This window comes from Macaca fascicularis, chromosome 6 (assembly GCF_037993035.2).
Source record: "Macaca fascicularis isolate 582-1 chromosome 6, T2T-MFA8v1.1".
NCBI classification, from domain to species: Eukaryota; Metazoa; Chordata; class Mammalia; order Primates; family Cercopithecidae; genus Macaca; species Macaca fascicularis.
In genome coordinates, this window is record NC_088380.1 from 157,853,615 (window position 1) to 157,866,319 (window position 12,705).

The 12,705-nt window shown below is 49.7% G+C and overlaps 1 protein-coding gene across 24 annotated transcripts in view; it reads right to left on the reverse strand.

Annotated features, from left to right (window-relative positions):
- TNIP1 (TNFAIP3 interacting protein 1) overlaps positions 1–12,705 on the reverse strand; it is a 57,832-nt gene that overhangs the window by 4,158 nt on the left and 40,969 nt on the right. For all 24 annotated transcript variants that reach the window (XM_073994612.1, XM_073994611.1, XM_073994614.1 and 21 more), the window contains 7 exons: positions 11,594–11,683; positions 8,624–8,689; positions 8,265–8,396; positions 4,822–4,950; positions 2,472–2,603; positions 1,252–1,377; positions 676–741 (listed from right to left, as the gene is read on the reverse strand). In XM_073994612.1, the coding sequence (XP_073850713.1) occupies positions 676–741; positions 1,252–1,377; positions 2,472–2,603; positions 4,822–4,950; positions 8,265–8,396; positions 8,624–8,689; positions 11,594–11,683 (741 nt within the window). The remainder of the gene's footprint in view (positions 1–675; positions 742–1,251; positions 1,378–2,471; positions 2,604–4,821; positions 4,951–8,264; positions 8,397–8,623; positions 8,690–11,593; positions 11,684–12,705) is intronic.

Consider the following 12,705-nt stretch of genomic DNA (forward strand, 5'->3'; position numbering starts at 1 on the left):
CATGCATGGAAGGTTGTGACATGGGCACAGAAGGCTGGTACATGGGCACGAAAGGCTGGTACATGGGCACGGAAGGCTGGTACATGGGCAGGGAAGGCTGGTACACGGACACGGATGTCTGGGTACATGGGCATGGAAGGCTGGGCACATGAGCATGGGGGGCTGGGCACATGGGCACAGAAGGCTCATACACGGGCATGGAAGGCTGGTAAATGGACACAGAAGGCTGGGCACATGGGCACGGAAGGCTGGTACATGCAAATGGAAGGCTTGTACATGGACACGGAAGGCTGGGCATGGGCACAAAAGGCTGGTACATGGCACGGAGAGCTGGTACATGGGCACAGAAAGTTAGATACATGGGCATGGAAGGCTCACACTTGGGCACAGAAGGTGGGTACATGGACACGGAAGGCTCATACAAAGCCAAAGAAGGCTAGTCACATGGGCACAGAAGGGTGCCACCTGGACACAGAATGTCAACAGTGATGACAGCTAACGCATCGTAAGCACTGTCTCTGTACCAATACCGCTCTAAGGCTCTTCCTGTATTACTCATCAGTTAGTTGGTAGAGAATGTCCCCACACCCGAGCACACACTGTGCGTCCATCAGGCTAGTTCCCTGAGGAAGGTGAGATGATGTCAGTGCTGCCACCTCCCTCAGGCCTCCTCACCTTTGCTTTCCTCTTCTGCTGTCTGTTGGCTTCTCTTGCCTTCTCCTCATCTTTGAATGCTTTTAGCTGAGAGAAGGGAGAGAGAAAAGACTGTCGGCAAGGTGGTTTCTGGCCAGGCCCGGATCCAGGGCCTAACCAGTGGAGAGCACTGCCCGGCTGACGCTTCCCGCCGGGCCACCATGCATGGGCCAGGCCTGGGAAAGGGTCCTGAGGGCCGAGTGCAGCCCAGGATGTTGCTGCAGGCCACCTGCTCGTCACAGTGGTCTGTGCGCAGGTCAAGAGGGTTCGCGTGAACCTCGCTGCTTCTGTGCTAACATCTTTTAGTTCCATTCTGGGAGAGTAAAGCCCTAGAAATGACTGTGGAAAGTCAGAGGTACAGGTATCTTAGACTAAACCTCGTCATTGTACAAAGCAAGAGTCAGAGAGGGGAAGGGCCTTGCCGAGGTCAAATATGATTGCAGAGCTGGAGAGAAGCAGTGAGTGTCCCGACATCCAGCCTCACCAGGGCCCTCCAATCCATACCCCTCTCCCAATGAGGACAGGCCAGTCACCCTTCCTGGGTCCAGTCACTCTCACCTGGGCGTTCGACAGGGTGACCTGGGCCTGCAGCTTCTCCACTTGCTTCTTCAGCTCTTCCTTCTCCTCATTCATGCGCTCACGATCACTGCGCTCTCTCTGGAAGTCCTCCTCGAAGATCTTCACCTGGTGTGGAGGGAGGATGAAGAGAGGGAGTGGGATGGCCTGAGTGGGGATTTCTCCTCAGGCCCAGACTCCAATGCGTCCTACTGGGGTCACAGATGGCAGAGCTGGGGGTCGCCGTGGAGAGTGGGACAGGTGCGCCTCCAACCCCCACCTTAACTTCAAACAGAGTAGTTCTGTGTCCCTCTATTTTACATTCTGGGCCACAAGGTAGGACTTTATTTGAACAAAGGATATACGGCTTTAAAAGCAAAGTTGAAAGCCATCAACCAGTACAATCCTTTCACTCTGCTGAGAACCACAGGGGCAGTGACCACAGAACCAGAGTTTGGTGGAGACCGGAGTTTGCGTCTGCTGGCTCTGAGGGTAGAGACCCTACAAACTCTGCTCGGGCTCCGGGGTGCCCCAGCAGAGGTAGGTTGGGTGGGGCCTGCCTCTGTCTCTTAGCCTGTAGTTTCACATGCTTAGTGCAGATCAGCTGAGACACTGGCTAGGTTCAAGGCGGTTTAGGAGGATCAAAAGCATAGGATTAAATAGCACGGAGACAATGGGAGAGCCACAACCTTTTCATTTCCTTTCACCCCAATCCTTCTGTGTCCCTCAGGACTAGTAAGTCTTTAATACCATTCTAGTACCTGCCAATCTCCTTTAAATAAAGGGGAAAAGAACTCCAGTTCAGAGTCTTCATCTGGCAAGAGTATCTAGCTAGAGTTTAATAACATTATTTTTATTGTGTTTATCGCTTACACGTTACTTTCTACTTATGACAAATAATAAATGTGTTTTTCCATTTACAGTAGTGATATACAGCTCCCTTTTAAATTCATTTATTTAGAATGTATTTTTTAAATACTAGGTAAATGATAGCACGTGTGGGGCACAGAGATGGCTAAATCATAAAGGTGGTAGAGGAATGACTTAAGCTAGGGCTATGGTGCTGGAAAGGATAAACGTAGAGCCAGACGGGGGCCCTGGCCAATGGCCAGAAAGTGGATTACTAATTACAAGTTCCACGCGATTCCAAGCCGTCTGGGCCCTCAGGAAAGCTCCAGCTCCCACTGAGCACCTCCCACCTGATTTCCTCCCGGAAGCCTCACCTGCTGTTTCAGCAACTCATTCTGTGTGACCAGCTCCTGTTTCCTTAGGAGGGCCCCTGCTCCTTCTGGGCTACCAAATGCTGTTGGTGGAGAGGATGGTGGGGTTTGGATGCTCAGTGCTTCCTCCAGGGCCTGGAATCAGGGAAAGAAAAGACAGGACCATCAGCAGGAACCCCTGGAAATCAGGGCCCTTTGGAGGGGTCATCCTCAGGGACCTCCTTCCTAATAATAATGATACTAATAATAGCCACCACCATTAATGGCACTGTGCAGAAGATCCAATGAAATATGTGTAGAATGCTAAACAATAGGGTAGCACTGGATCTTCTGCACGGTGCCATGAAGAAAAAAAGTCTATGATCATCATCCTCATTTTACAGATGTGAAAACCGAGGCTCAGAGACCTGAAGGGACTTGTCCAAGGTCACACAGTTAGTAAGCGGCAGAGCACAGACTCAAGCTCAGCACATGCTCTTACCCAGCAGGCTAAACTGGTTGTCATGTAGAAGGGGAAATCTCCCCTTCCCTGAACAGGTGTGGCTCAATTCTTAGCATCCAGACCTAGAAGGAAGATTAAGTCCTCCGGGGGAAGCTTGAGTCTCCCCAACAGCTGGCCTGCCCTGAGATTCTTCAGCTTCAGCAACCCATTCCCATCCAAACCACCCCCTTCCATCCCCAACACTTCCGTATGTAGAGAAGACTGGATTTAATTTCTACTTAGTTAATATTTTCCCTTTCTAACCCTGAAAGTGGGCTGAAATATCACCAGATAACATTTTGAAAATTAAAAAAAGTACTCTTAATCTATCAGGTTCACAAAATACTTTTCTTTATATAAACAGTGTGCTCACATCTCCTTAAAGGTTTCAGTTAACCGTGTTTCCCCTTTAACTCTGTTAACATGTTACTCAGAACTCTGGAACACGTCTCAAGACTGGTCACCCTGCACTTCAGCCCCAGGACAGCAGGGCTGCCCCTCGCATGCCTTAGCATCACCCATGGGCCTCCCTGGACCATGGGGAGATAGAGACCTGGCCCAACTTGGACTCAGGCTTCCACTTGGTCTCCTCAGCTCCCCTAGACATGCAAAGAAACTGCAGGACCGAGATTAAATTCAGGATGCTTCGAGGGGAAGTTATGGCTCCACTTTATCTTCCTACTCCACCCCACTTTTTAGATGAAAAGACTGAGGTCCAGGGACAGGGAGATGCCTGAGGTCATGAGCAAAGAAGGCCACATGCCCTGCATTACTCATCCACATGGTGTCTGTCCCCAGCTCTGCCAAGAAAACCTCCAAGGTCATCTTTATGATCAGCAGCACGGACAATTCTCTGCCTCTATTTAGAGCCCCAAGTCCCCCAGCTCAGGACAGATGGCTTTTCTTTCTCTGGAAACAGGTCAAGGGCCCCAGACTTGGCATAATCAGTGTTTACAAAACACCAAAACCAAAAAGAAAGGGTGTCCCCAGCAGGCCTAGGAATGCTCAACTCATGCCAGAGTCCACTGTGACCAGGGTCAGGAGGCAGAGGGAAAGAAAAACAATTAGCACGAAAGGAAAAGCTGAGCCATGAACTTAACTCCTCCAGGCCCTCAGAGAACGTTTCCTTTCAAAGCTCCCTCCCGTCAGCTTGTATCTTTGAAACCCTGCTGGAAGGTAGGCAGAGCCAGAGCCATTCCCACCAGGGCTCAGATGGCAAAACAACTGGAGAGGCTGGAGAGGCTAAGGGGACTAGACCACTCCGCTTGGCTCAGACCACACGGTTTCTGGTTTCCCCAGCCTCCACCCTGGGGGCCCCGTCTCCCTGGATCCCACTGCACAAGGGCGGGCCCCTCAGCCCGTGCTCCTCCACTCCCTTCAGTGTTTGCTGAACACGTGCTCAATGGCAGGAGCTGTGCAAGGCACCCAGGGTGTACACCTTGGTGAAGGTGTGCACCTCCCACCGCCAGATGGGAAGACAGAATTAAATAAGTGATGACGAGCCATGAGACGGAGTGTCAGAGAAGTTGCTGGGACCTCAGGAGCACAGACCAGGGCAACCTGAATGAGGTTCAGGGAAGGCTTTGCTGAGCAAGTGAAGGTAAAGCGAACCCTGACAAGCAGGGTGGGCAGGTGAGGCATAAGAGGAAGAGTGTACCTCCAGAGGGATGGGTGACACAGGCTCATCCAAGGGCTGAGTCACTCTGAGTGTGGGAGGCAATGGCAGAGCAGGCGGGAAACAGGATGCCAGTTCACTGACTGGGGGTTACCCTTCCTGAGCTGAATGGTTGGGGGTGCCAGTGATGGGGTAGGCATTGCAGCTGGATTCAAGGGACCCCTGCCCAGCCAAGGGACCCGGGCCAAGACACCCACCTTGTTGAGCCGCTGGATCTCCTTTTCCTGGTACTCACGCTGCCGGGTGAGCGGGCTCAGCTGATCCTGCAGGTACTTGACCTTTTGGCGCAGCTCCTTGGCCTCTGCTGTCAGCTGCTCCTTGTCGGTCTGCAGGGAACACAGGATTGGTAAGCTGGCTAGGGATGGCCTCTCCAGGAGGCCTCGGACTCCGTCCTGCCTGGCCCAGCTCCTACCTTTTCCCCTGGCCATCACTCCACAATGCTCACATGCAAGGCACCTGGGGTCGGTGCAGTAATGTCCATCTGGTCCTGCCCTCAATTATTGTGTGTCAATTTAAAATAATAATTTAAAAAAAGAAAAAGCAGCAGCTCAGTTGAGTAGAAGACCCTGGATTCTGACACCAGTTCATTCACTAAGCAGTTGAGACCCCCGGCACTGCCACAGCCCTCTCTTGTCTAAACTTAGCTACCTGTCACAGGTACGGGGTTCCTAACGTGAGTCACACAGAGGCCTCAGGGGGGCTGTGAGCCCCAAAACTGAAAGCAGAATTTTGTCTGTGTGTAATCTGCTAGAAAGAAAAGCCATAGTTCCGACCATATTCACATGGGGGTCTTCCGTGATCCACAGAAAGTGATAAACTACTGATAATCCCTAACAGACACTTCAGCTCGTATAGCCTTGGAGCCTAGAGGGGAGATGACACGCCCAGAGAGCACTGTGGCGTAAGGCAGAGCGTGCTCCTCCAGAAAGAAACGAAGTACTGAGGGGCTAAAAGAAAGATCACCACAGCTGAGGGAAGGCTTCCAGGAGGCGGTTCCATACCCTCTATGGAACCAGCAGGGCTTCGCCACAGACAGCCAAGACTGGGATGGCCTTTAGACAGCATCAAGTCCCAGCCCTGTAATACGATGGAAAACAAATGTCCAGAGAGGGGAAGTGACAAACCCAAGGCCACATAGTGAGCTGGGGCTAGAGCCCAGGTTTCCTATTCCCTTGCACTCTCCCCTTCCATGTCAAAGGAGGTGTTTAAACGAGGGGATGGCAGCACAGTGCAGTGGAAAGACAAGGCACATCCCAAAATAAACTATACATTCCTATGTGTACATATATGCGAGAAAGGTCTGGAAACGGATGCACCAAAACGGTAACAGTGGTTCCCTCTGGGGAGGGCCTGGGATCGTGGCAGGGGGAGGTAGTCCAGGGAAACTTTCACTTTGTAGTATGTGGACATTTCCTAACTGTGTATTCACAGCATGTGATTAGGAGACCAGTCGCAGGGGTTAGTTTTCACCCAGCCCTGTGTGACCTTTAGTCAGTATGGACTGCGGAGGGCAGCCTTGGTCAGAACTCCGTGGGAATCGTTCTGGACTCCCCATCAAGAGGCTCCCAGACGGGCATGGCCTTTACCAAAATGCGTACTTATCTACAGGGCCACACCTTGTCACGAAATGCCCTACCTTCCTTGCAGCTGATAGGGAAGAGCCCTCAGATTCCAGGGATTTCTCTCACCTATCACTGTTAACAAGGCAGAGAGGCCAAAGATCCAGGATGTCTCGCTGTGAGTCACCAGATGTGACTGTGCACTCGTGAGGAAAGACAGAAGTGTTCTCCCTACCACACCTCCAAGGTGAGGGGGTGTCACAGACGCAGGCTGACTGCTCAAATAAGGCCCCTGGTGTCCCATGCTGATGGGAGGAACTCTGAAAGGCAATCCATGTTGAAAACGTCCATTTTGAAGCTAGGCAAAAGACCATGTCCAGTTCCCATGAAGGGGGAAACATGGTGACATAAATAAAATCTCCCGAGAGTCTGGCAGTCAAGTGGCCTTTCCTCTTTAAGCTGCTCCAAGGTCCTGATGGGCCTCGGCTGGTCTCAGTCATACATATGACTGGGCAGATACTGCTACTTAGGGGACCTGTTGTTTCCCCCCTAAGAAAGAATCTGGTCCCACTTATGCCCACTCTCAGATCTCTGTAACTTCTTCCTCGTCGTACTTTTTTTCTGAGACAGGGTCTCATTCTGTTGCCCAGGCTAGAGTGCAGTGACGCAATCTCAGTTCACCGCAACCTCCACCTTCTGGGTTCAAGCGATTCTCGTGCCTCAGTCTCCCGAGTAGCTGGGACTACAGACATGCGCCACCACACCCGGTTAATTTTTGTATTTTTATTAGAGATGGGGTTTCACCATGTTGGCCAGGCTGGTCTCGAGCTCCTGACCTCAAGTGATCTGCCCACCTTGGCCTCCCAAAATGCTGGGATTACAAGCATGAGCCACCATGCCCGGCCATACATTTTTCTTTTAAAGAAACAGGGTTTCACTCTGTTGTCCAGTCTGGAGTGCAGCGGCACGATCGCAGCTCACTGCAGCTTCCAACTCCTGGGCTCAAGCAATCCTCCTACCTTAGCCTGAGTAGCGAGGTCTACAGGTGCACGCTACCACACCCAGCTAATTTTTAATTTTTGTAGAGACAAGGTGTGGCTGTGTCACCGAGGTTGGTCTCAAACTCCTGGCCTCAAGCAATCCTCCCACCTCGACATCCCAAAGTGCCAGGATCACAGGTACAAGCCACCCAACCTGGTCTTCTTTGCAATACTTAACACACTTTTACTTGATTTGCTTCTGTAATTAGTTGTCTGGCACCTCTTTCCCAGCCAGGGCAGGGTTGAGCTGTTCCTGTGGACTCTATGCCCAAGCATAATGCCTGAGACAGGCTCTGAGGACAAATGCCTGCATGAATGGATAAGTGAAGCTCTGTCTCATGTTGTAGCCCATCCCTGGCATATCACCATCACTACGCTGAACACTTAGCAGCATCCCACCCCACCAAGTGCCACAGAGCAGGCCTGCTTGGATCTTTTTTTTTTTTTTTTTTGAGAAAGAATTTCACTGTTGTTGCCTAGGCTGGAGTGCGATGGTGCAATCTTGACTCACTGCAACCTCTGCCTCCCAGGTTCAAGCGATTCTCCTGCCTCAGCTACCTGAGTAGCTGGGATTGCAGGTGCCTGCCGCCACACCCAGCTAAGTTTTGTTTTTTTTAGTAGAGACGGGGTTTCATCGTGTTGGCCACACTGATCTTGAACTCCTGACCTCAGGTAATCCATCTGCCTAGGCCTCCCCAAGTGCTGGGATTACAGGTGTGAGTCATCGTGCCTGGCCGCCTGCTTGGATCTTTTATACAGTGTGCTTCCCTGTACAGTTCCCCAGTCCCTACGATTTTAATGGAACAAAAAGTTCTGAATAAAAACAAGAAAATGTGCAAAGCTGCAGTTAATGCAACCTTCTCAATTTTTAGATGGGAAACTGCAGTGCAGGGAAGGAACGTGCCTGTGTTTTTGGTCACAGAGCTCTTTGGCACTAGACCCCCAGGTCTCCTGACTCCTGCTCCTGGCTTGTTTGCTCCAGTGAACTCTCTGCTAATGTGGAGGGGAGCTGACTCTGCAGGGACCAACAGTCACACTTGCCTCCTCCATTTCAATCTTGGACTTGGCCAGGAGAAGCTTGCGGTCAAAGTCACGCTGCTTCTGCTCCCGCTCGGCCTCCAGGTCAGTCACCTGCTTCTGCAAATCAGCCAGCTTCTGACGCAGCTCAGTGATCTGGGTTCAGAGGCAGAGAGAAGGAGTGTATAAGGCAAGGATGTAGAGCACTTCCAGGATGTGGGCAGGGCCTGGCTGCCCCTGGGCCCTCCAACACTGCCCCCACCTTCTCCTCTGGGCCATACTGGGGCTCAGCGTGGCCACTCCCCAAGGTTCAAAGCTGCTAAAGAGGCAGTGAGATGAAGACCAGGCATGCCCTGTGGGCGTGGCCAGGAACCCCACATTACCTTCTGCTCATACTGCTGCTTCATGGACCGGAAATGCTGGTCCCACTGCTTGTTCACTTCCAGCAGCTGTGGGGAGAGACTGGAGTTAGCAGGAGATGAGCAGAGAAGGAATAAGGAGAGCCAACTCCTGCCCCATGTACACCAGCGTCCCAAGGTGCGCTCAGTGTGTGTGAATAGTGGCTACGTCTCCAGCCCTCACCTCTCAAAAACTCAGTGTTACTCAAAGTCATTTACCTTTATCCACTGCTGCATTTTACCTTGCCAGGAAAGCAAGATTAACACTAAGACATGGAAACCACATCATTCTGGTGAATAGTTGTGGAACACACACACACCTCTTTGGAGGGCAGTCTGGGGTGATGTATTGAAATTTCACATTTTCATCAACTTTAACCCAATAATTCCACTCTGAATAATTTAACCAATAGAAACACTTACACAAGTGTGCAAAAATATATACACAAGGCTAATCATCTCAGCAATATCTCTATTACAAAAAAATCCAGAGGCCAGTCTAACCACAGAAGATAGGTTAAGTAAATGATAGTTTAAACAGACAATGTGCAGCTGTTAAGAAAATAAGAAAACAGGCGGCCAGGTGCAGTGGCTCATGCCTATAATTCCAGCACTCTGGGAGGCCAAGGTGGGCCAATTGCTTGAGTTCAGGAGTTCAAGACCAGCCTGGAGAATATGGCAAAACCCCATCTCTACAAAAAACACAAAAATTAGCCAGGCATGGTGGCACGCATCTACAGTCCCAACTATTCGGGAGGCTGAGATGGGAGGATCACCTAAACTTAGGAGGCGGAGGTGGCAGTAAGCTGAGATCATGCCACTGCACTCCAGCCTGGGCAACCAAAGTGAGACCCTGTTTTAAAAAAAGAAAACAGAAAATAAGGCATCTACCACACTTCCTCAGTTAGAAGATGACACTAATTATCCACCATACTCTTGATATAACAATGCCTCAGGGAAGAAAAACAAATCTACATCATCAACTAAATAAAACAAAAGGAGTATTGGCCCTGACCCTTAAGATGCGTCATAAGGATCCACACCAATTTCAAAAACACTGCATATGATAAAAAATCACTAAGAATTGAAGGAATATAGTATATGTTATAGATATGAATAGACACTCTCAAAGGCAGTTAATTTTTTTTTGGAGGCAGGTCCAGGCTGGAGTGCAGGGGTGTGATCATGGCTCACTGCAGCCTCCTGAGCTCAAGTGATCCTCCCACCTCAGCCCCCCGAGTAGCTGAGACTACAGGTGTGTACTACCACACCCAGCTAATTTATTTTTTTGTAGAGACAGGGTCTTGGTATGTTGCCCAGGCTGGTCTCAAACTTCTGGATGCAAGTAATCTTCCTGCATCAGCCTCCCAAAGTGCTGGGATTACAGGTGTGAGCCACCAGGCCTGACCCAGTTAATTTTATAAAAAAGAAAAGAAAAAATAATCTGTAAAGCAGTGTGTGTATATACATATACATATACACACATGTATATGTGTAATTTTATTCTACTTTGAAAAAAACTGAGGGATATGCAACAAACTGTAATCAGTTGTGGTCTTCTCTAGGAGGTGGTGTTCTTGATCTTTTTGTAATGAGCATTATATCACTTTTGAAATCAGAAAAAAAAACGCTTATAACAATACAAAAAGAAATCTAAAACTAACATGCACATCAAGAAGCTTTCAAATGTGCGGGAGGACGAGGACAGGCAGGCTCGGGGTTCTAGAGAAGCACCTAGGCAGTGTGGAAAGGGGCTAGATGGAACACACAGAACAAGTGTCTACCAAAAAGGAGCTGCACTTCGACCTCGAGTCTGGAAAGACTGGACTAGACTAGGGGTGTGAGGAGGAGGAGGAGGAGGAGGAACACATGTGGGATCCACGGGAAAAGGCGGAATGGACTGCAGCACAGGGACTCTGCGGTGTGGCTTCTCTCTTGGCAGCAGAGGGAAACTAAGAGCCTCTTACGAACCGGCTCCTGCACCTTAGTGGTACTGGGGGACATTTAAACTACCTAAAGACCTGGCCATCGCCCTAATGGAGTTTAGGAATCCACTCAGTATTCTGTGGCAGGCTTCAGCTGCTGGCTGGTCTTTTTCATTCTTGCCTATGAAAATTCTTGAAATGGGAGTCTCAAAATACCTGCAAAGTAGCTACACCAATAGAGGTAGGTAGCTTTTTTTTTTTTTTTTTTTTTTTTTTCCGAGACAGGGTCTTGTTCTGTTTCCCAGGCTGGCATGCGATGGCATGGTCTCAGCTCATTGCAACCTTGGCCTCCCGGGTTCAAGTAATTCTCCCTGCCTCAGCCTGGGTAGCTGGGATTAATAGGCATGTGCCACCACACCCACTAATTTTTTGTATTTTTAGTAGGGACAGGGTTTTGCCATGTTGGCCAGGCTGGTCCCAAACCCTTGACCTCAGGTGATCCGCCTGCCTCAGCCTCCCAAAGTGCTGGGATTGCAGGCATGAGCCACCACAACCAGCCGAGGTAGCTTTTAACGTTAAAAATTTTGACAGTAAATTTATGGAGCCTCCAGACTAGTGGGAAGAGGCCTTAATTCCTTCCTTCCATGATGGGCCCTCCCTAAACCACCTCTCGAGGGTCCCTCCACTCCTCATCAGTGATGCTAAAACTTGCCTAACTTATCACAACCTCTTTCCACCATCCAAGGTCTACCATGGGAGCCTGCCTAAACTCTACCCCCAACAATGTTAGGCCATGCCCCACATGCCGCCTCCTCAGAGTGACTGCTGTAGGCAAACGGACTGATCAAGAGAGGGCAGTCCAGGGCAAGGAGGCAGACCTCATCCATGGGCAGGTGGGTCAGTGGTCACCATGCCAACTCCTCATGGTGACCTGGGACCTGCCAGAGCCAGGAGGCCAGGGCAAGCCTTTGTGCTGCTGGTCCTGGGAGGGAAGAGGGATCCTCCCACTACGGCCACCCCGGCCACCTACCTCACTGCGCTGCTGCTCCAGCATCTTCACCTTCTTCTCAGCTGCGCCCAAGGCCGCCACCTCTGGGACCTTACCTGCCGTCACACTAGCCTGGGGAGAAGCACAGAGGGGCCTTCACCAAAATCTCAATACAAATTATCTCACCCACTCAGTGCTCCTCTAAGGCCCCTCACCCCTGTGGCCCCAGTTCTCTGTCTCCTATCTCCCTACTCCTCCCACCCACCAGGACAGCACTAACCGTCCCAGTCATGACTACGTCCCCTTCTAGAAGTCTACAAGGTGATGATTCCCCCTCCCTGACTCAGGGTGGCTGCCAGGCCCTCTCCCCTTCCCTTCTGCCCTCCCCATAGCCACTCTCCCTGCTTAGGTACAACCTCTAAGGTACTACCAGCCACTCTCCTCACCCCCTACACACATTGGCCAAAAAACTCTGTGGCCTGGAAGGTAAGACATTTGAGATATAGATATAGACAGATATAGCTATATTCATTCTATAAAACATATATGTTTTATAAAACTTTCATAAAAGTTACATAAAATGTTTATTTAAAAACACTTTTAGAAAGATGCAGAAATAAAGATCTGTGTAGTACACATAGATGTTTCCCAGCTCTGTCCTCTGTAAGGGGCTAAAGCAGAGACATCCAGCAGCACTGAGTACACCTAGTGCTCGGTTGGTTTCTAAATATCATTTTCTTTTTATTAAAAAGAAATAGGGCTGCTTTGAGGGGCTGGAGCAGATAAAATATAAGGTGGAGCAGATAAAATATAAGGTGAGTTTGGTACATCTTACAGTGCCAGAAAGTAAGGAAGTGCTCACATGAATAATACTAATAACAATAATAATAAAAGGGCATGTCAAAAGGGCACAGGAGACAACCTGAAAAAAACTTCTATGGCCAAAACGGGAACACTTTGAACAGCAAAATACATCACAATAGTATTAGATTGTAAGTCACAGTATGAAATAAATATTCTTGAGTTCATACCGATAGAACAAAATAGCTGAATACATAAATAAATGGGGAGAAGGGACAGCTCTTCCTTACAAAAGAATTCCGATTAATAATAGGAAGAATGAGTAAAGTACAAAATCACCATTCCATTACTAC